General features: G+C 37.0%; 1 protein-coding gene across 3 annotated transcripts in view; it reads right to left on the reverse strand.

The window, feature by feature from the left end:
• Window positions 1-7905: 7905 nt before the first annotated feature.
• LOC132826725 (voltage-dependent calcium channel subunit alpha-2/delta-1) overlaps window positions 7906-22470 on the reverse strand; it is a 668330-nt gene continuing 653765 nt past the window's right edge. For all 3 annotated transcript variants that reach the window (XM_060842844.1, XM_060842843.1, XM_060842845.1), the window contains 2 exons: window positions 20282-20364; window positions 7906-13163 (listed from right to left, as the gene is read on the reverse strand). In XM_060842844.1, the coding sequence (XP_060698827.1) occupies window positions 13047-13163; window positions 20282-20364 (200 nt within the window). In that variant the 3' untranslated portion in view covers window positions 7906-13046. The remainder of the gene's footprint in view (window positions 13164-20281; window positions 20365-22470) is intronic.

The following is a 22470-nucleotide window of genomic DNA, read 5'->3' on the forward strand; positions in this document are numbered from 1 at the left end:
GCCTCTATTGCTTGAAAATGGTTTTCAGTTCTTACAAAAATCGTTCAAGTTACATCAAGCTCTCATATGCAGCTGCCTCAGATGTAAACTGTTTATTTCACACGCAAACTTTCTTCTGCCACATGTTCCCTCCTGCTCATAAAAATTTTGACTCTTCCCTTCATTGTGGTTCCATAAGGTCAGTCATCCTCAAGGGACCACTATTTGTGTGCAAACTGAGATAATGAATGTTAGCATGTTATTTCACCCTGGGGCACATGAAGCAATTTTTATTGGACAATTTAAGTTCAGAAATCTTCCCTCAGTTCAATTCCAAACCATCAGTGCAGTTACAGTGCGCAGGCCCCTGGTATCGTGAAAAATTATTTTCTCATCAGCTACAAGGAAAGTTACAATTAAGCTTAACCCTTTGTTTGGAATTTTGGCATTCGTGTATGAGTCACGTTTTATTTGAACTGTTTCACCAGCTCGGTTAGTCCTGCAGGTACAGTCATTGCTGAGACAGCTCTGACGACAGTGTGAGTTTGCACTTGTATAGCAATTTTGATGCATCACTTACATGAAAGATGGAAGGCATACATCTGAACAATAGAGTGACACATCATTCACATTTGGTCAAAATTTAGGTTCTTTAACGAAAGAATTAATCTTTATTCTATGCATCAGCAGATAGTTGTCAAGCAACAACAGACAGTCAAATCTTTTCATGTTTTGGACAATAAAGGATTAAGAAGAATCAACTCCTCCATATTCTTGTCAGAATTTTTCAGACTTAAGAAGGTCAAATTACAGTTCAAATTAATTCCAGGTTATACAAGTTTGAGCTCATCATACTGCAAATAGCCAGATGAAATGATTGAGCAATTCGTAGACAATGTAGACAAAGTAACAGAATGTGACTTCCCCAAAGTTACTGAACTAAAAGAAGGGGTTATTCCCTGCATTACCATTAAAATATTCAAAACGGCACTTTCAGGCAAACCTAAAATTTATAAATTGCAACTGTGCCGCAAGGACAAATGTTTGAAACTAATTATAGCAAGCTGGCAACATTTTCAAGTACTTAACTCTAAAACAAGTATTGCAACCATCAGTAAGTTCAGTGAAAGATTCAAAATCTTGACATGTGGTTTGTCAAATCTTGACTATGGACGATACAAATAGCATGCATGTTGCTGTTCTTAACATCAAATAGGTCCAGTTAGTCTGATATTGGGAAATTGATGCATTGTTGGGAAACAAGAAATAATTGACATAAAACAGCATTCAAAATGACCTGAGGCATGAGAAAGGCCATGCCTGGTCCCCAAAAACTTTCAAACTAAATTGCTTGGATTATGCAGAGATTCTTTATGTACTCTTTAAAGTTCAGAAGCTGCGTGGCAATGGGAGTGATTAACTGGTTGTTTTTTTATTAAGAACTAGGTGAGACTAAGATTTATGGTAGCTCTGGTTAGAAATTGTGATTCTGGCAAGCAAATTCAGCATTCTACCTTTCACCCGTAACAACATATTCACCTCCCCACTGCTGGATTTGAATTCTCCCCAGCCAACCCCCCAGAAACCTTTAGAGTGGCTGTCTCTGATTGTTGACCTTGATTGTTCAGAAAACGGCAGCTGACTGCTCTGTAAAGAAAGGGCTTATGCCCGAAATGTTGAATCTCCTGTTCCTTGGATGCTGCCTGATCTGCTGCGCTTTTCCAGCAACACATTTTCTGCTCTGTAAAGGAGGCATGATTTACCTTTCTTAACTGATTTGAGCTATGTCAGAACGGAGGTAAGGCTCCTTATTCCTAGAGGACTCCTGATCAGACTTTCCTGTCTGAAGTATGGAGCTCTTTCGTGGAGCAGAAATTGCCAATTCTCTGAAAATCCAGTCCACCATCCCACTCTCTCCAAATATCACAATTTCAGTGGATGCTTAATGAACCACTAGGGGCAGCACGTGGTTAGCACTGCTGCCTCACAGTGTCAAGGGCCCAAGATGATAGCCAGTCTTAGGTGACTGTGAAGTTTGCACACTCACCCCGTGTAGTGCTCTGGCTTCCTCCCACAGTCCAAAGATCTGCAGCTTAAGTGGATTGGCCGTGCTAAATTACCCGTAATGTCCAGGGATATTTAGGTTAGATGGATTAGCCATGGGAAATGCAGGGTTACAGGGTCGGGTAGGGGACTGGGTCTGCGTGTGAGAGTCTTCAGAGAGTTGGTGCAGATTCAATGGGCCAAATGGCCTGCTTACACAATGTAGGGATTTTATAACTATTTACAATCCCGCTGTTCATAATATTTGAAAAATAATACTTCAGACTTCACTGTTATTCAATATCAATAATTATTTTCCTATCTTCTGATCTCAGATTCTTTAAAATACATATTAATGCAATTGCAATCTGACTGAGGCAGTCAGATAATCGTTTTTCTATTTAGCACCCAACTGAGTGGAAATCTTATCCGAGCAGTTGGGGAACTGTTCTATTTATCTCTAAGTGACTCTTCTGTTAGCCTAATGATATATTTGAAATATTTGTGGTCTTTATAAAATTGTCACCCATTCGTTTCTGTGAACTACTGGAGAGAAAACTAAGTTCTCTCATTCTAATAGGGAGTAAGGGGCCATATTTATTTCATGGGCCTGTACTTAATTTATCTCATAATCTTGAATTTAGTTGGATATTGCTGTCTCCCTTGCCCCACCCAATGTGGCCCCTTCAAAATTGTCAGTCACAGAAATTCCGTTTAGCTTTGCTAGATTCTCAATGAGTCAATCCTTTTATTATTTCTCCACACCAGTTACCAGATCTGCTTTATTAAATGGATGGTGAATTGTATATTAAGACTGGACTCTTAAATTAGTTTGAGTACCTCTCTCTTTGAGATAAAGATTTGTGGATAACCCGGCGGCTACTGTTGACCAGAAATTGCTCTGCAAGAGCCACATAAATACAGTGGCTACATGATCAGGTCAGAGATTAGGAATCCTGCAATTAGGTAAGTAACTCACCTCCTGACTCCACAAAGCCTGCCAATCATGTATAAGGCAGAAGTCAGGAGTGTGATGGAATATTTCCCACTTACCTGGATGGGTGCAGTCAACAAGCTCGACACCATCCAGAACAAAGCCGTCCACTTGACTGGCATTATATGCACATCCTCTAATACTGACACTCAATATCAACAGTGTGTACTATCTGCAAGATACACTGCAGAAACTAGCCAAAGCTCCTTACTCAGCACTTTCCAAATGCATGGCCACTACAATCTAGAAGGACAAGGGCAGCAAATACATGGGATCACCTCCACCTGCAAGTTATTACACAAGACACATGAATGAGTAATGGTGATATATTTCCTGAGTTGGAAATATATCACCATTACTTCACTGTTCCTCAGTCAATATCCGGGAATCTTTTCATTAACAACATTGTAGGCATATCTGGTCTGCAGTTGTTCAAAAATGACATCATCACCACCTTCTCAAGAGTAATTATTAATGTCAATATATCCTGACCCAGCCAGTGAAGTTCACATTCGATGGATGAATATTAAAATAAATAGCTGTACTCCTGAACCTGAGGCTGACATTTCAGTATAATCCTACACAAAATTGCTGTACTTCAGTTAAGATATTAAAGATATTAAACCAAGGTGACATTTGCTTATGTTGATGGTTCATCATGATGTAAAATTAATAATTGCATAGCACAATATTAAAAGTGAATGTATTTTCCCAGTCTCCATGGCTGAACTTCAAAATGAGTTCATTAGCTGTGGCTAAGATGGGTTGCTATATTAACACAAAACTTCTGTACTGAATTTGTCATATTTTGGTATATCTAATTTTAACTTCAATAACTAGAAACAGATCAATTCCATTCAAACTCACAAAGTGGCTCTACTTGTCAAAGCATTTCATTCATACAATAACAAAGCTTCACAAACTCAGCATGGTGAAACAGTTTAATGATTTAACTGATAAATCTTTTATTCTGAATATATTTGCACAAGAATAAAATAACACAACATTTCTAAGATTATAAACATTTTTTTTAACAGTATTGTACAAATTTATACAAAATTTCTTTCAGGCTTGTCAAGTTCCACAAAACGTTCAGAAAGCACAAGAGAAAGGGAGAGGGTCTCAGTCTGCAAAGAGCAGTGAGAACCTTCTGCAAGAACACACATTGAACCATCTGCGACCATAAAGAAAACAATCCATTAAAGCAGGATCTGGACACTTGTACTATGGTCAACAACAGCACAATTCCCCTCATTCACATTGTAAAACAGCTTTGCAACTTGCAACCCAGTAAGGCTACAGGGCTAGATGATTTTGAAAAAAGCTATATAAACCTCATACAAACACACACAAATGGCAGCAATGCTCTTTACCAATTTATCTACCAGCTTAAGCTTTAAAAAGAAACCAGCATCAAATTCAATGCGTAACGGAGACTTTGAACATTCACAGCTCAATCATAACTAAAGCTGCTTCATTGAAAATATTGAAATCAAACTGTCCACTAACTAGTATTGTTGTGAACACAACAATTTTGTTTTTTCTCCCCCTGCCCCTCTCCCAAAGAGTCGTAAATCTCACCTTTTGAATGAATAATCAGTAAAATAATCACTGTTGATTTAATTTCCTATTCACAGTTCTGTTTTTCTACTTAGTGAAATGAACACTTTTTTTTAGGCTTTATGAATATTAATTCACACATTGTGAGTCAGGAAACAAAAATATTTAGGTTTTATTGTCAATTCAAATCTCCAGAATTCAAGCTCTAGTTGTACATTGATCGGTTCAGGCTTTGCTTGAGAGGACAATGCAGTTTGTTTGACAAAGTATAACAGGATCATCCAACCCTTGAGTTAATGCAGACTTTGCCAACCAGGTTGATTCCCAATTCTAAAGGCTAAGTAGAATGACTTCTTAAATTAGATTTTTAAACTTTGAACAAAAAGAAAATGCAGAGGAGAAGTTCTAGTATCTTACATAGTTATTAGGACAGAGAATGGAAATCTTTACAATACTTTATATGGTATTAAATGTGTCACTTATGAATGCAATATTACATCACAAGAATTGTGGGTTTTGTGCCCGTGGGATCAAGGCCTGCTCATGTTGTGCCAATATTTTTTTTAAAAAGCAACAACTTACAACATTATAGGTTCATTTTTGGAATGAAAAATTAGCAAGATACTGCATGATCACATGAACAGAACAAGGGTAAGTAGATATTCTCAATTTTACTTCCGGCAAATGAAGTCATATCTCATTATCCTGGTTGAATTTCCTGAGCAAGGCTGTAGGCTGCTGCACATTGAAATTGTATGCTTGGTTTTCAAAAAAAAACTTTTAAAGGTGCTGCACAACAGACTGCCCGAGAGGATAACAATTTGTGGGATTATGGGTTAATTCAGTAGAAACTAAAAGCATTAACATCCTCACACAAGATCTTGGTTTGGCCTCATTTAGAATACTGTGTTCAGTTTTAGACTCCTTGTTTGGTGGTGTTATGGAATTGCTGATAAAAGTTCAGTAAAGAGCCACTGGCTTGAAATATAGTTTATAAACTCATACTTAGCATTTCTTATTCTTAAAAAAAAAGACAAGTACTTCATAGAGATTTGATTGGGATATTCAAAATAATGAAGGGATGAGGCTGCATCTACATGGATAGATTTCATACATTTTACAATTACGGAAAACCAGGAAATGCACTGTAATCTTTTGCTATAAATTCTGTGTTTTATGAATCTGCTCCACAGCCACTCTATGAAGGAGCATTGCTCCAAACACTATTCCTTCCAAATAAATCTGTTGGACTATAACCTAGTACTGTGTGATTTTTAACTCTGTCCACCCCAGTCCAACACCAGCACCTCCAAATTAATATTTATCTGAGCACAAAATGTTGCAATGCTTGGGAATTAAAGTTTGAAACAGATTACTAATCATGCAATAAATATTGATTCACCACAAGTGTTCAAAAGACACTAGACTTTGTAACTGCAGTGATTATCCCAGCATAGCAAAGGTAAGTGGGATTTTGGTGATGTTTCTCATCAACAGTGTGGTCTCCTGCAACTCGTTCTGATTACTTTACTTCTCCCTCCCCGTCTTAACTTGATCTCAGATTTTTATTTAAATTGTCTTCCCAGGTGAATACTCACCTCCTGCTGTTGGGAACTTTTGAGGATTGTTGCTCAACTACAATTGAATTATCTGGCCTTGATCAACTATCTGGTTTCTCCTATTGGCTTTTTCCTTTAAGTTCATAGACATGCTATGAGCAGTAGGACAAGCTTTGTGGCTCTGAAATTTCAGGAGACAAGAAATATTTCTTTACGAAAATGTTGATTAGCCATTGAAATAAATCAGCTTGAAGAGCCTTCTCATATGTGTGAGAGTCAATTTAATTCATTGACAAGGTAGTCAGCCTATGTGATGGAAGTAAATGTAAAAATTAAATTGGCAATTGCAGGAACACTATTTCAAAGCATTATTTACTAAGCTTTGCACGTTATACTAGAAAAACCTGGAGGAGCATTAATCCTTTCATTATTTTTAGCAAAATGGAAGGAGTACCTAAAAACTACTAGGGAGCTGTGGGAACATTTGGCGGCAGCTGCAATTAAATTTTATTCTGAAAATAAACTTTAAGCCAAAGTCAATTTAAAAGTAAAAGCAGCACATGGTATTTCCAGTGTGAACAGCATTTCAACATTTGAGTAAGTGTGTTTCTACGATAGGTTGCTATAAATATGAGGAGCGTGGCACTCTAAAGGGAACCTTTTCATTGCAGGAAAATCAATTGTAATATAAATTCTTGTTATTTCTGGTGTCATCTATCTAATGCAATTTGACAGATAAGAGAAAATATTCAGTACAATTGAACATATCACCATTTAAGGACACTGACAAATGTGGATTTAACAGGAAAGACAAAACAAAAATATTAGAAGCTAAATAGAAAATTATTACCAAGAAAACCAAACTTTTCTTTACCTTTAGCAGGACATAATCTAAACAGTATGATCTAAAAATCAAAATCAATGTGTATTTTCAAACTCTGAAATTCCTAATCCATTACGGAGAACAGAGTAAAATGTTATTGGTGGATTATAATTGGCTGCTTCATTATCCACTTTACAATTGGGAAAAAAAAAATCCAACACTTCAGTATATTTTAGATATATTGAAGTTAAATGGTAATAGATTTTTAAGATTTATCAATCTGCAATATATGAAGACCAAGTGGTTCACTTTGTCATTCAGGAAAATGTTCTGACTTTACTTGCAAAAATAATTGATCTCCTATCCAAATAAAGTAGTGCAATATCTTGACATACTGAGATATATATGTAAAATACACTGAAAAATGTCCCTTTCCAAATTTCTTTAAATCAGAATGTTGATCATGGAATGAACTTCCTGAGGATGTGAGAGATGCATGCACAGTTGCCAGGAACTGGCAGTTGGGATGAGTTTAGTTTGGGATTATGTTTGGCATGAACCGTTTGGACTGAAAGTCTGTTTTCATGCTGTATGAAGCTATGACTCTATGCGTAAGCTTAAAAATGAAACATTTATGGTTAGCTGAATGAATTAAAAGAACAAAGATTAAGCATCATGATGGAATTCTTAAAATAGACAATACCTAACAATAAACAACTTCTTCTGTATTCTGCTCAGAGACATGTCTATATACAAATAAACTGGTTTATTTTCATATTAAACTAGACAGTTCCTGAGGAGCACCAAGACTTTTATTTTATATTAACTGTTTGCCATCAGATGTAGGACTGGAATGTAGTGCTGGAAAAGCATAGCATGTTAGGCAGCATCGGAGGAGCAGGAGAATCAACATTTTGGGCATAAGCCCTTCATCAGGAATGAGCTCATTCCTGACGAAGGGCTTATGTCTGAAACGTTGATTGTCCTGCTCCTCAATGCTTTTCCAGCACCACACTCTCGACTCTAATCTTCAACCTCTGCAGTCCTCATATTCTCCTACCTCAAAGAGGCTGCCATATGTTATTTTAACATTGCATCAATTACAAGTTAATTTAAGGTTCAGTTGTGTGCAGGTACCCTAACAGCACATCTTCAAGCTTCTACAGTTTGAAAAGAATAGACTGTTACATTGAAAAGTTGTAACATTGGAAAGGTCCCTGGCACTTGGAGGAAGAAGGGGAATGGTGTACACTGCTCAGTTATTCACAGAGTTTTGTTTCACCTTAATGACAGTGTACGTGAACATAGTGGGTAGAATCATATTAGACACATGGATTTGGCTTGAAAGAAGCAGAATAGCAGAGGATGTTTGAAATTTCACATCTCTAATTGACCATGCAGAAGGCAGCACTAACAATCGTGAGAATAGCAAAAGCAAATTAATGGGAATAAAATGCCCAGACAGGGAAGATTGGTAACACCGCTACCTGCTCCTGCCCCTGGCTCATCTTGCCCCTCCTAATTTCACTGAGACTGAAGCCCAAGAGACAGTTGGAAATGCCAACCCAGGAGGCCAGTAAAATCTCTTTTAATTTCCTAACTCCTTCCACCCCAGAGCAAAGAGCTCCAGACGTTTACAAATCCTGCTGCTTGGGGCTGGCTTGACAACTGTGGCCAAAGAGATTATCAACATTGTTTGAAGTTTCCATGGGGTTCATTTGCAGTATTCTACCTACAGTGGCAGCAATCACTTCTCCTAATGAGGCTGGCTACTTCCCACAACTTGAGCCACTCTGGCTCTCCTGCCTGCACAACCCACCTACCATCCCTGGTTGTTTAAGAATCCCCAGATAAACTACACACACTATATGGGACTTCAGGCATGGGACTCACATGTAGTCCCAATGCCAAAGAATATTTTTTATGCTGCTAAGTTACCACTCATTAGCTGTTGCCATCACTAAAAATGTGACAGATAGTAATATGTTTCTACTAACAGGAGAGCAGAATAAAGTCATCAGGAAAACACCTATTATCTTGATAATGGAAAGAAAAACAAAAACTCACATGAAGAAGAATGTATATTCTCAGCACAATTCTGTGAATAAGAAAATAATTGTTTCACTGAATTTGGATCATTCACAACTGATCAGAATTATTGCATCCAACTCACTCAAGTACTTCACATCTGTATTGGGTGACCCTTTTGTCTTCACAGGTTGACTATCCAATACCTGAAATGATCTGTACATTCATTCTGATTGGAGTTAGAGGATAACAAATATCAAGATAACTATTACAATGGTTGTGAAGCAATATTCTTAGCACATATTGATTCAGATTCTTAACATCAGTCTTTTGGCTAGATTCAATTTACTCTTGGGATTACAGCCATCATAAAAAAAACTGAGGAAGTACATCTATCAATCTATTTCTCCAAACCCATTTCAAAACAAGTAATATGATAAAAACAAAAACCAAACCACTCATAACTTTCTGCAAAGGCATCTACAATCTATTAGTTCTTTATAATAAATACAATCAAGCCAAATTTCATAACAGAATTCTGTACAACTGACAAATTGTACATGAGGGAGGGCTGGAAGCAGCTTTGTTTTATATTTTACACTGGTTTTTGAAATTTAGCAGAATATACCAATTAGGTTTCCTGAAAGTGATAAGTAAATGCAAATCCCAAAGTAGTCAATTCCTTAAGAAAATCCATGCACGTTTAGGTTGGCAATGACTATACTAACCATTTCCTTTATCTGTTGTGAATTTCCATTTGGCAATAAACATATGTATCGGAGTGAATGAGCTGAGGATGGTCCGATTGCATGGTGGCAAAATACTTTTTGCAAAAATGTACTCAGTTCAATTCGTCAAACTTATGAGCAGCAGTGGTTTCTCAGAATCTTAAACCAATCTGGCTCAGTGTTCACCACAGTATAATATACATGATTTACAGTAACACAATGCAAGTTACTGAACAGAAAAAGAGACACATAAATTTGAATATTTCTCCACAGGTTGTAAAATATTGAATAGAGTTTCTTCATATTTGCATACAAAGCAAACTTAATATGGTAATATGGAATAAAAAGAGAAAAATGCATTAATTTTGAAATCTTGATATATTTATGACATCATCTCTGAATTGTGACACTAAAATTAACAAACAGGATGCAAGCTCCTTTTCTACATAAAATATTATTCATAAATGTTCATAGCTAGATGTTATAAAGTTAATGCTACATCATATCTTCTCCCATATGCTCTCTCTCTTTATAGTTCATTGGCAAATCCAGGTTGACACCAAGTTGGCCGGTTTACACAGGCAATCAACTGTGCCAGGACAGCACTTAAATTGGAGTAAGCTACCTCTGGTCTTACAATAGTTTTAATTATTTCAGAAGGAAAATTTGCACTGAAGAGTACACACTTAAAAGGAGAGCATCAACTTCACCATGGCAGAAAACAAATGTGAGGAGAAATTAACCCAGAATGCTTACTTGTTGATGATTGTTACAAAGCAGTATCCTCAGAGAGAGGGAACTGCCTGAACTATCTGTCAGGAAATCATATATGTAGTCAAGAGAAAAAAGGAGAAACAAATAATAAAGTGGGGACCTTTTTAGTTGTTGTTTGTCCTTGTTGCTACTTGACATGCTGGCGGTTTGCTGGTGGGTTCTGCATCAGTGTTACATTTTCAGTAAATGCAGTCAATAGATAAGTGGACTGAGAATAATACTGCCTGGTCAGACATGAAATAGCTCATTAATGTTCAAATAGTTTGCCCTTTGAGATGACTAGGTGAAGTTACAAGTAGGAGAGCATCTATAGTCCACTGATGAACTTGCATTGTTTTATTTACAGGGAAGAATTCTCCATGTGTTTCAATTTCTGAAAGGTTCTTGAATGTGGACTCACTCCTCACAAGGACAAAATGACTGAGAGACAATGCATTGGTCACATGCTACAGTATCACTTTGGCAAACCCACAAATCAGATGTCATAGCAAGTCTCCAGGTCACTGCACAGGGCAGACCATATTCAATAGTGCAACGGACAAGATTCCTGGCCCTTGCCCTAAAGTGGAGAAAACTGCCTGTTAATCTGATACTGAATCAATGAAAACTAACAACTAAACTTCTGCCAGCAAAAGGCTCACTGATACAAAAGCTGCAGAATCCATTGAATTTGGTACCACAATCGACAGATTCTCAACAGAAATCCTTACTCAAAAAGATATCAGTCGGTCATACAACAAAACCCTCCTCAACTTGTCCAAAACATTTTCAATACTGTTTCCACATACTTTAACATCGGATTACTTATATTTTTCAAAATACTGAACTGATCATGCAAAAGTCTTAGTGTATTTTTCTTTTTGAATAAAAGTAGATGGCAGAGATAACCAAAGTATTTAATGATCCACTGCCATCTTCATTCCTTTCACTGATGCAGCTTAACTTCTTTAGTAATTTTAACTGTGTTTTTTTGAGGAAAATGTCCCTCTGTTTAGCCCCAGATGGCTGATGTTGACAAAGCATGCACTCCAATTTAAATACTTTCGAGTTACATCCATTTACGACCAAGACCAGAGGATGATTCTCAAAAATTAAACAAAAAGATTAATGCACAATCAATAAACATTGCGCACTAAGACAGGCTGAAATATAAATGAAGTGAACATTGTTGATTGTATGACCTCAAAACACTGTTCAACTAAAATGCACACTTTTTGTATTTTGTTGGCATATAATGTTTTGGGTTCCTTAGACCACATCATAATTTTTAATATATAAAATTCCTATTTTGCTGTGATGTAAAATTTAATTCCTGACAATCAATTATCAGGGATCCCAACATATAAGTTTCTTATAGAATCAATTGTCTACCAAATTTCAGCTTTACTTCAAATTGTTTTGCTGCCTTTGGGAATTTTCTTGTAATTCAACCAACTACCTCATACAAGTCTTATTTTTCTTGTATTACATAAATTGCACAGCTATATTGGCTTACAGTTTTAATGAGAGCCCTTGGCTCAATCCCAACTGTTGAAAACAAAATCCAAATTTTGAAATTGCCTTTGTGTAAAATTCCCATCTTTTCAGCCTGCTCACTGCACTTTGAAAGAGGTATGTTTGACAACATTTAGTTGTTATAAGTGAAACAGTTATATTACATCATATTATCTAAATTTCACATCAACAACATTTGGTTCACTCAGTTGCTCTTGCACATTAACTACACTCCTACAGTAAAATCGAATGAGAAAATAGTAGCAGAATCTTCATGCAAAAAAAGCATCAGTATCCAAAATTCAATTGCCACAACAACAGCTTTTTCATTCACAAGCCTTAGCACTATTCCTTGTGTGGGATACAACAATCATTATGCATTTGCTTCAGCAAACATGAAGGGCATCAGGCATAGAGTTATGGCTTAATGAGAGAGAAGGAGAGGGTTACAGGCATCCTTTGGTAACAGAATAGCTAACAATAATATAATTACACAGCCACAGAATAATCAGTGTACTTTGGTGTATCAAAACCTTAAAAAGATTGCAATTACTGGTTGGTACCCAACATGGTCATATCTAAGCTTTCTGGCTTTATACCAATAGGACAGCTGATTGTGCCTGTATGTCGCTAGCCCATGTAAGTTGTTTTAAAATTAGCTACAGTCAGTCAATGTAAGCCATAAATAAAGAATACCCTTTTATCTTGATCAAAGTAAGCTAAACAAAATATGAACCTAATGATAAATAAATCTAGATCTTTTTTATGAATTGTTTCTTTGTATAAATGTATTAGCATTCCCATAGTTGCCTGGCACATTTCAGGATTGACAATCCAATTTGCTACCATTGTATGACTTAACATTTTCTTTAAAAAAAACTTGTCAATGGAGCACCTTGACCATTCTTCAAATGGAGAGTCAACAATGAATCTTTGACACAGTGATACACCAGGATATGGAAATGGTCAGTCTTCTACTGCTTGGGGACAAAGATTCCCTAGTTTAATCCAGAGCTACAGTGTGGTGGGTCTAGAAAGCGGAGATGGCTGTCCGTTCTCTGCAGTCATGATGGATAATGTCTGGCACTACTTAGCAGCCAGAGGAGAACCAGCTGAATCCCTATCATTGACCATAAGGATGGGCTCAGACGAGAGCCACTGCCGCATTCAGAATCATCCTCCTGTTGTCAGGGAGAAAAACAAAGATAATCATCATGATAATCATCAAAAGTGAAACCATTGATCACTTAAGCTCAGGCAGCATTTAACCACATTTCTTTGACATTGTCACTGTTAATCTTGGTTTTGTTGTTACATGTTCATAGAACACTTGACAGTCCCAATCTGGAACTGGTGACTTTGAGCATTTCTGTGAATTATTGCGAATATTAGGCAGGGTGTGCAACTTTTCATTACATAAACATACTACCTTTCCAGATCCCTCCTCCACTCTTGGATTTCACTTTAAACAACCCCTGAAATCATTTTCGCAGATTTGATTAAATTAGTTCAAATCCTCCATGACTAATATCTTTATCAGCATCTATTTTCATGCCAGGGTTGAGGTAACTCAAAGTGCCACAAATGAAAGAAAAGTTTATGTACATAAGCATCTGGATTGCTTAAAGAATCCATTTCAGAGCTCATTCATCAACTGCGAGGAGCTTTGTGAGACCACATGAAGTTACAAATGCAGGATAAAAGCAAGTTTTTGTTTGTCAACATTTACAATATTTTGTGCAACAGCTGTGAAAGGAAAGACAAGCTTTCTTTAATTCAAGGGTATAAAGCAAACTTGGGAAACAGGAAAGACTATTAGCATACAGCATTAAATTGAATTTTTAATGGAACTTCCTTGCTTTTCAACCAGGTACCAAGAAATCATTAATGTATATTCTCTTCAAGGTAGCCCACAACTACCCAAAAGCAAGTTAGCTTTGCTATGACATTGTTTTGGGGAACATTCCACTTTTGTGACATCAAATCAACTGGACAATGCAAACAAAATAAAGTTGACTGGTTATCCCAAGGTCTTCATGCTAGAAGAAGTCTATTATGACACCAATATTCAACACTGAGACAGCCCTTAAAGCCAGCAGTTTCAACGCTTCCTTTGGTGCCAACATTGGTGCCACACTTTGTCTGAGAAATTGACTAAACTATTTTGCTTTGCAATAATAATATAAACAGGTATGAGTCATTCCCTAAAACCTATGCATTTGCTGCATTAATAAAATCTCAAACCAAAATAATACAAAATAATTAGAAACAACAAGCCTAGCCCCCTTTATAATAATATTAGGGATGTTCAGAAAAAGAGCAGATCATTATTTCAAGTAAGAAAACCAATCCCATTTCTGATACATTTTGCTGCTTATCTGTCTACTTCTCAACAGAAATTGTAACTTTCTTTGAATTGACATTCAGAAGTACATACATGACTCCAGATGGGGCTTAACCCATGCTTTAATTCACAATCTTATGTACTTTGTAATGCAAAGTATGTTAGACCTGACCTGAAGCAGAGTCTAATTGGATTCGAAACATGAACTCTTTCTCACTCCACAGCAGGGAGACCTATTGAGCTTCTCCAGCACTTCCTGCCTTTCTTTCAAGTTTCTAGCATTCGCAATATTTTGCTCTTTATTTTGAATAGCTTCTATTCTTGATGACATCCTGCATTCTAGCTTCTAACCTTGATTTCTTTACATTATCTCTAAAAGACATTTTTTGTTAAGAACTGTGAATGCTAGAAATTTGAAATTAAAAATATGGGAACGCAAAGGAAACTAGCACATCAGAAAGAAGCACATGTTCTGAATTTCTTTTCTCCTTCATCAAAGCTACTCAGTTGCTGGGATTGATTCTAAGTACAGTTTACAGCAAAACCGTAATCTTAAAATAACATAATCTTTCAGGACTCCATGTGCTGAGCATATGTAATATTGCAACTCTGCCTGTCTGTTAGTCTATTGGTTTACAAACAACATACACAGAAATCAGTTGACCTGCTATTTGTTTCATGATTAGATTAGATTCTCTACAGTATGGGAACAGACCCTTCAGCCCAACAGGTCCACACCAACCCTCCGAAGAGTAACCCACACAGACCCATTCCCCTACCCTGTATTTACCCCTGGTAATGCACATAACACTATGGGCAATTTAGCATGGCCAATTCACCTAACCTGCACATTTTTGCACGGTGGGAGGAAAACCACACAGACACGGGGAGAATGTGCAAACTCCACACAGGCAGCCACCTGAGGTTGGAATCAAACCCGGGTCCCTGGCGCTGTGAGGTAGCAGTGCTAACCACTGAGCCACCATGCTGCCCCTAACAAACTATGTTAGATCTGACCAGAAGCAGAGTCTAATATTGGATTTGAAACGTTAATTCAAAACATGAACTCTTTCTCACTCCACAGAGGCAAGCAGACCTGTTGAGCTTTTGCTCACTGTTTAAAATAAACTATTCCACAAAATGAATCAATCCCTGATGAGCATTTTTTTCCTCAACCATTATCATGAACATGACACTTATGACCTCAAATCCACGTGACCAACCCCTCTTCATCTTCACTTGAGCAGTCAAACAAATGGATCAGACCATCAATTGGCCAGTTTGTAAAGTAGAACAAATACAGAACAATTGAACACTGGCTGATCTCAGGGTCTGTTCAATTAAGAATTAGATTTTGTGGTTCTAACCATTGAAAAAGTGTCAGTGGAGGGGAAACCAGTCAACAGTAAACAAATGGAACTAGGTTGACCATGAGATTTACTCTCAAACTAATTTTACTTTCCGTGCAGGTCTATCCCAAGAAATGGCCAGTCAGTTGTTTTACAAAACACCAGAAGTATTTTGCACTGTAGATTGCCCTGTATGCAATGAGTCCTTTAAGACCCAAAGTTTCATTATTAAATGATCCGTTCGCATGTCAGTCAGATTTGAATGCTTGGTCATGGAATTTAGCATGGAGCTTTAAGTTACCCTTAATCCGCCAACAGTATGACAGATCAAATAAGTTTGAGTCCTGGGGCATCTGGTGTAGGATGTTAAAAAGCACAGATTTCAAAATCACATGAGACATTCAGACTCAAAGCTAGGCATGTGCAAACAATACAGGGTGGCAGGTCAACAAGGAGAACATATGGTTGATCTACATAGCTAGAAACAGTGGAATATAAGTCATCAGTAATTGTGATCAACTGGGTAATGCATTGCTCAGACTACCGTGCAAATTCTGCTTACCAAGAAACAAGGGTGATATTCAGGTAATAGGTAATTTTGGAACTGATATCAGAAAGCTCTTCACTCAAGAGCAGTATGTTGAATACTACTGTCTGCGGAATGAATGAGACCACACCGAGAGTACTTTAAACAATCTTGGTCTACTGATTTAAGACTATACTCAAAGTCAAAGCAGCACAAAGATAATTCATTTGGCTAATTTCTGGGATGCTGCCTTATGAGGGAAAGATTGAGCATGTCAAGTCTATAAACATTGGTGTTCAGAAGAATGAGATGATCTTATTGAAGCATATAAGATTCTGAGGGCACCTGAAGGGGTAGATACTGAGAGGTTGTTCTCACTTACAGAGGGTCAAAACTGGGAGGAACATTTTTAAAAGAACAGATCTCCTATTTAGAACTCAGAGGTATTTCTTCTCTCAAAGGTTCACTGGTGGTTTTAACTTCTCTTTCCCAGACAGCCAGTTGGTCACTGAATACAGTGAAGCCCGAGTTCAACAAATATTTTGAACAACCAGGAAGTCAAGAGTTAAGGAGCTAAGGCCATAACCAGATTAGCAACGATCCCATCGAATGGTGGGGCAGATTAGAGAGGTCAAAAGGATTATTCCTGCTCCTAATTTTCATAGATTCCCTACAGTGTGAAAGCTAGCCATCCTGCCCATCGAGTCCACATCAACTCTTTGAAGAGCATCCCACCCTGATTCAGCCTCTTGCTGTAGCCCTGCATTTCCCATCTAATCCACCCAGCCTGCACATCCCTGGACACTATGGGCAATTTAGCATGGTCATGCTAACCTGCACATCTTTGGAGTCTGGGAGAAAACCCATGTAAACATGGGGAGAATGTGTCAACTCCACATTGACAGTCACTCGAGGCTGGAATCAAACCCAGGTCTCTGGCGCTGTGAGGCAGCAGTGCTAACCACTGAGCCACCATAATTCTCATGATCTTAATAAGAAGTACAGCGGCAGATAGAATAATAGAGGAAAATCTGAATCATTTAGAGGTAATGTGATATACTAGACTACATAAATGATTGGGGATGAGCTAAATAATACTCCTTGTTTGTAGAATGGAAACTGTATTTCTGTCAAAGCAACACTTACATAAGATTGTATTTCACTTCACAGTTAAAGAAAATGTGATAAAGTGCTGCCTAATCTTAAAATTCTATTTGTTCTAACAATCTCCCATAGTTTAAAACAGAGTGCTGCCCAAAATAAAGGTAGTTATAATAAAAGTCAAAACAACTTAAAAAACAAAAATATAAATCCTTGAAATTCAAATCAACACCACAAATTTCTTCTTCTAACTTAAGAAGTCATCTTAATCATTCTAAATTAAGTTCTTGTTAAAAACTGTGACTGTTTTGCTTTTATCAAGATAACTAAGTGGTTGAAGTTCCAACACACCCTTGGAATGTCCCAGCAGTAAATAATACAAAATTGCACAATATGCACAGAATTCTGACCACTAAAGTAACTTCTGATTTCAGTTCTGCACAGGCAAATTGGATACTTTCTGGATAATGCTTATTTATATTCAGAAAACAAAAACAAAGAGAAGATATAACCAAGATATAATTAATTGTTTTTTTTTAAAAAAGAAGTCCAGTTGGAAAAAATAATTTTTCAATCATTTGATGAGTTTGGTTTCTCAGTACTGATCCACATAGGTTCTGTACATATTTGGGCCAATAGAGCTGTGTAGAACACAAAAGCCCACTTTTTCAACACTCCCATCCAACAACAGGGAACTACATATATTTTAACATCCATTTTTATCTAATTTATAGTCTAAAACAAAAACATATATACTATTTTATATTTACCAAATCTCAGAACTTATTTTTTCAAAAGAATTATCAAAAAGTTAGATTGGATCAATCTATTTGGTAACTTTGTATTGAAAGAAGTGTGATATTAGTGGTGTATAGAGTTTACTTTTAAATCAAACTATTATTTGAAGTTCCCTTTACCAACAATTAATTTGTATAGTTCCTCATATCCCATATTCATTTTTTTCTTATCAAGGTGACAAACTGTTGAACATTGTTTCTGTCTATGAAAATATATTCAAATGCATTATTAAATAACTCATCTATAATGTGTAAATTTTCACTCATTCGAGAAAGAACTCAAAATTAACAGATCTAAGAAAAACATCTAGTTCAAGATGGAACAACAAACTTAGTTTGCTTCGCAATTATCAAACCACAGTAAGTTCGCTCTGGACCACAATCATTTGTAGGGATGTTAGTTTCAAGTTAATATCACACCTAAGAAGGAAACTAAAGAACAAAACCAGTGAAAGTAACTGACCCTCCGCACCACATCAAAACTTGCAGTAAAATGAAGAGACGAGCTGACGCCACGGCAGAGGCACGACTCGTTGTGCATATAGGCTCATCCTATTAACAACGGGCAAAGTAGCAAGAAGAAAAAAGGAAGGGGACACAAAAAAAAAGAGACAAACAAGATGAGTTCATGCATTTTGCTGGCTGCTGGCAGAATTAATGTGAGCGTCCACCTAGAGCAGAAAGTCACAGTGTAAATCACAGAACAGAAAATACCCCACTATTAACAAATTAAAACACACACAATAAGACATCAATCAGCAAAGACGTCAAGCTAGTGAGCGTGTGCTACTGTACTTTCACGCAAAGGACTTGTGGGGAGACCACGTGATATTTCTGGCATTATGAGGAATCACGAATATTTCAGTCTTCTTTTAGCTGTGGCTCTGATATGTATGACCATCTTAAATACGTAATATGGAAGATTTTCTTGTGACTGTTTCCCCAAATAGTTATGATGGAAATTTATGTGGACAGAATAAGGCTAAATTGGATAAATGGGCTGAATTCTTTATGAAACATATTTAGTTTAAGATGTATAGCAATTACATGATCACTTAATACATATTGGAAAGTGCTATTATCTTAAAATAGCATCTCAATTAAACAGTTCTTAACAATTCTTAAGTAATAAATGAAATCCACTACACAAATGTCTAATGTATGAAAATCATTTAAAAATAACTCTTTGACAGCTAAGAAAAATCACAACTTAGAAATGAATTCCTAAAGTCATTGCATTTGTCATTCCTCATATGACCATTAGAATGAAAAGAGGTTTGTTTATGAAGGAGGTTTCAGGGAGATCTGATGCAATTTTCATGAATATGAGTCACCAAAGTTGATCCAAGCAACCTGGTCATTTTAATTAAGAATTCAATGATAGAAGTCATCAGGATTATTGGAGAATGGAGATTGATTGTTTTCACTAGCCTTAATGAGGGGTAAGAAGGTAAAGATAATCACAAATACAATTGAAAGGAAAGTCAGAAACAAAATTTGAATTTGTCAAACTAAGCCATGAAAGCTTGCTGAAACTCTGTCAGCTAATTATTTTAAAAGCTTGTTTAATAACTGCTTGAATAAGAGAAATATTAAGGGTGTTAGAGATAGTAAGTAAAGATAGATTGAAATGGATGGTTCATATGAAGAATGAACATGCAGACTTTCTGTTGTGGTAACACTCTAGAATATACAAGAGAAACTGAGAACCTGCTTGTTATCCAAGAGCCTCCTGGTTACTCATCTACTAATTTCTTTCAGCTCTAACTTAATGCATGAAATTTGAAACAAGTAAAGAGACAAATCCGTCTGGTATCTAAAACCTGTCAAGAACACCATTCCAAAATTGAATAGCTTGATACTATTTTAGAACAGTTGGACAGGTGTGAAGTTAAATTCCAAGCACTGGGGACAAATTCCAGTCACAGCTATCAGATTCCACACGTGAAAGTAGAGTATTCGAAGAAAGGATATCAAAAGCTGCAGTTAATTTTATGTTAACATTCCAAAAGAGTTATGACATGTTATCAAAATAAAGGAGCTATGGCCCAGAGCAGTATCACATCTGTACAAAGGTGTTAAAGGGACCTTGTTTTTGTGACACTACACATTTCAAATACATAGTCCGATATACTTATTTGCAGTTTGCTCTTCTTCCTGAATCCAAACCTTGCATACTTACACGCTCGTCAGAATCAAAGCATACATCAGGACCTTTTCTGTGCCTGGGGTTCTGAGCCAAAAGACAGGGATCAGGTCCATCAGCTGCAAGGTTTTAGTTAAGGAGACAGGTACGACTACAGAAAACAGAATTCATTTCATAAACATTCACTCTTAACACTTCACTATATTATTCTGCAACTATACACCACTTTGTCAACTGGGAATAAATTCAGCCAGTAATTTTGCATACATATTCACATTTAACTTCAAGCAGTGAAGATTTATACTGTCTAGAGTTAAAGGGAAATAGGTCAAGGCAGTTGGGATGCCTGTAATTCCCAGAGAGATTTTCTGGTTGGTCCTGTCAAGACGAATGCATTCAGGAATGATTAAAACTGACTTACGACTTTTTATGTAGCCTGGGGCTGCTCGCAGTCTCCTGCCATATTGCTAACCATCAACCATGTGCAACATATTGTAATTGAAGTTCAGGAGATTGGGAATAAAAGTTGATTTATTGGAATGTGTCAAGAATCGAGAATATGGCCAACGGGCCAGGTTTAGGAATTTTACAGAAGCATATAACCAAAAGCAAAATCGAATTTGGAGTTTAATAACAGCGATAAATCAGCCAGCTGGGAAATTAAAATCTTAGGAGACAAAAACAGAGCTGCTTAAGAGAATGAATGGGTCAAACTAATTTGAGAGGATTTGTTTTAAACTGCAGTGGCCATACTGTCAAAATGAAACAAACCTTGAGATGTTATCTAGGACTTCACCATATGTGAAGGAGTTAGCTACTTGAATAGGAGACCCTTATTGCCCAGCACCTAAATGCTCAGAGGGCAGTTGAGAGTGAACCATATTGCTGTGGGTCTAGAGTCACATGCGGGCCAATCCAGGGAAGAATGGCTGATTTCCTTCCCTAAAGGACACTAGTAAACCAGATGGGCTTTTCCCAACCATTGACAGCGGTCACCATTAAATGCTTAATTCCAGATTTTTAGTGAATTCAAATTCGACCACTGTGGGATTTGAAGCCGGCATTAATCTCTGCTAGTCTCAGGGCAATTCTAGTAGGTCATTGCCTTCATGCCATTTTGGGGCTAAAGTTATATAACTAACCATTGCAGCTTTACTCTTATCAGTTTCACTCAAAATAGGGGGAAATTAATCAAAATCTTCTTGCATAACCTCAGTGTAGATTCTCAGATGAACCTTAGTTCCACCTTATGGCACACTCCACCTAACCATATATTAGGTCACTCTGAGGTTTGGGGATGTGGGAGCTTCTGCTGAAGAGAACTGCAGTATCCTGTGCTTTAAGCCAATAATGCATACTGAGATACCAGGCTGGAGTATCTCAGGCCATTGGCATGTCCACATACACTATTGCCAAAGCCTGCTTACTCCTTCTCTTCAACTTCTGGTGTACTCTATCACTCCTTTACTTAGATCTATATATAGTAGGTTCTCTGCTCCAGCAGTCTAAATATAGTGTTAAAGACCTTCCTCTTCAATTGCCCATTCTGGATGGATCTCTTCTCTCTCTAGTGTCAGAGTTATGTGATCAAGTACATTATTGTGATTTCCATTAATCTATTTAAACCACAGGAATCTCCACCCTATCTTATGTCACTCGCTCTGTTTGAGGTGAATGAGTCTCTGAACAAGACTCTGATGACTTTTCTTGTGATCAATCATATGGCCTAGCTATCCAGGTCCTAGTTTAAATTGTGACTCATTAAAGCAATGATGGGAGTGCATCATAAAGGCTGCAGAATTTAGGCATCCATCTTCAGTTTATACACCACTAAAAATTTTGGTAGGTTCTATTTATTCCCTGGTTAAATATTCCAATTGTCTTTGTAAAAATAGCCAATTAAAAGGGCTTCCACTGACCACTCTGAGCCTGTGTCGCATGGCAACTGCACAAAGTACCAGTTTGTGCTTCCTCGGGGTATTAAGGTAGATTTCTAGTTAACTGATGGAATTTCCAGTTAAGTGGTCCTGCACCATGTTAATTGTCCTTTCAGAGTATGTTTCAACCTGTTACATCCCAACTTCAAGTCAAAAATACCAAGAAAAATTTCAATCATAAGTGACTAACAATATTTCTTTCATTACCGTGCAAATGCTTCCCATCCAAGTTCCAGTTCAGACCTGAATCCCATCAAAGATAACTTATTCTTCTAACCACATTTGTGT

The sequence above is a fragment of the Hemiscyllium ocellatum genome, chromosome 23 (genome assembly GCF_020745735.1).
Source record: "Hemiscyllium ocellatum isolate sHemOce1 chromosome 23, sHemOce1.pat.X.cur, whole genome shotgun sequence".
Lineage (NCBI taxonomy): Eukaryota > Metazoa > Chordata > Chondrichthyes > Orectolobiformes > Hemiscylliidae > Hemiscyllium > Hemiscyllium ocellatum.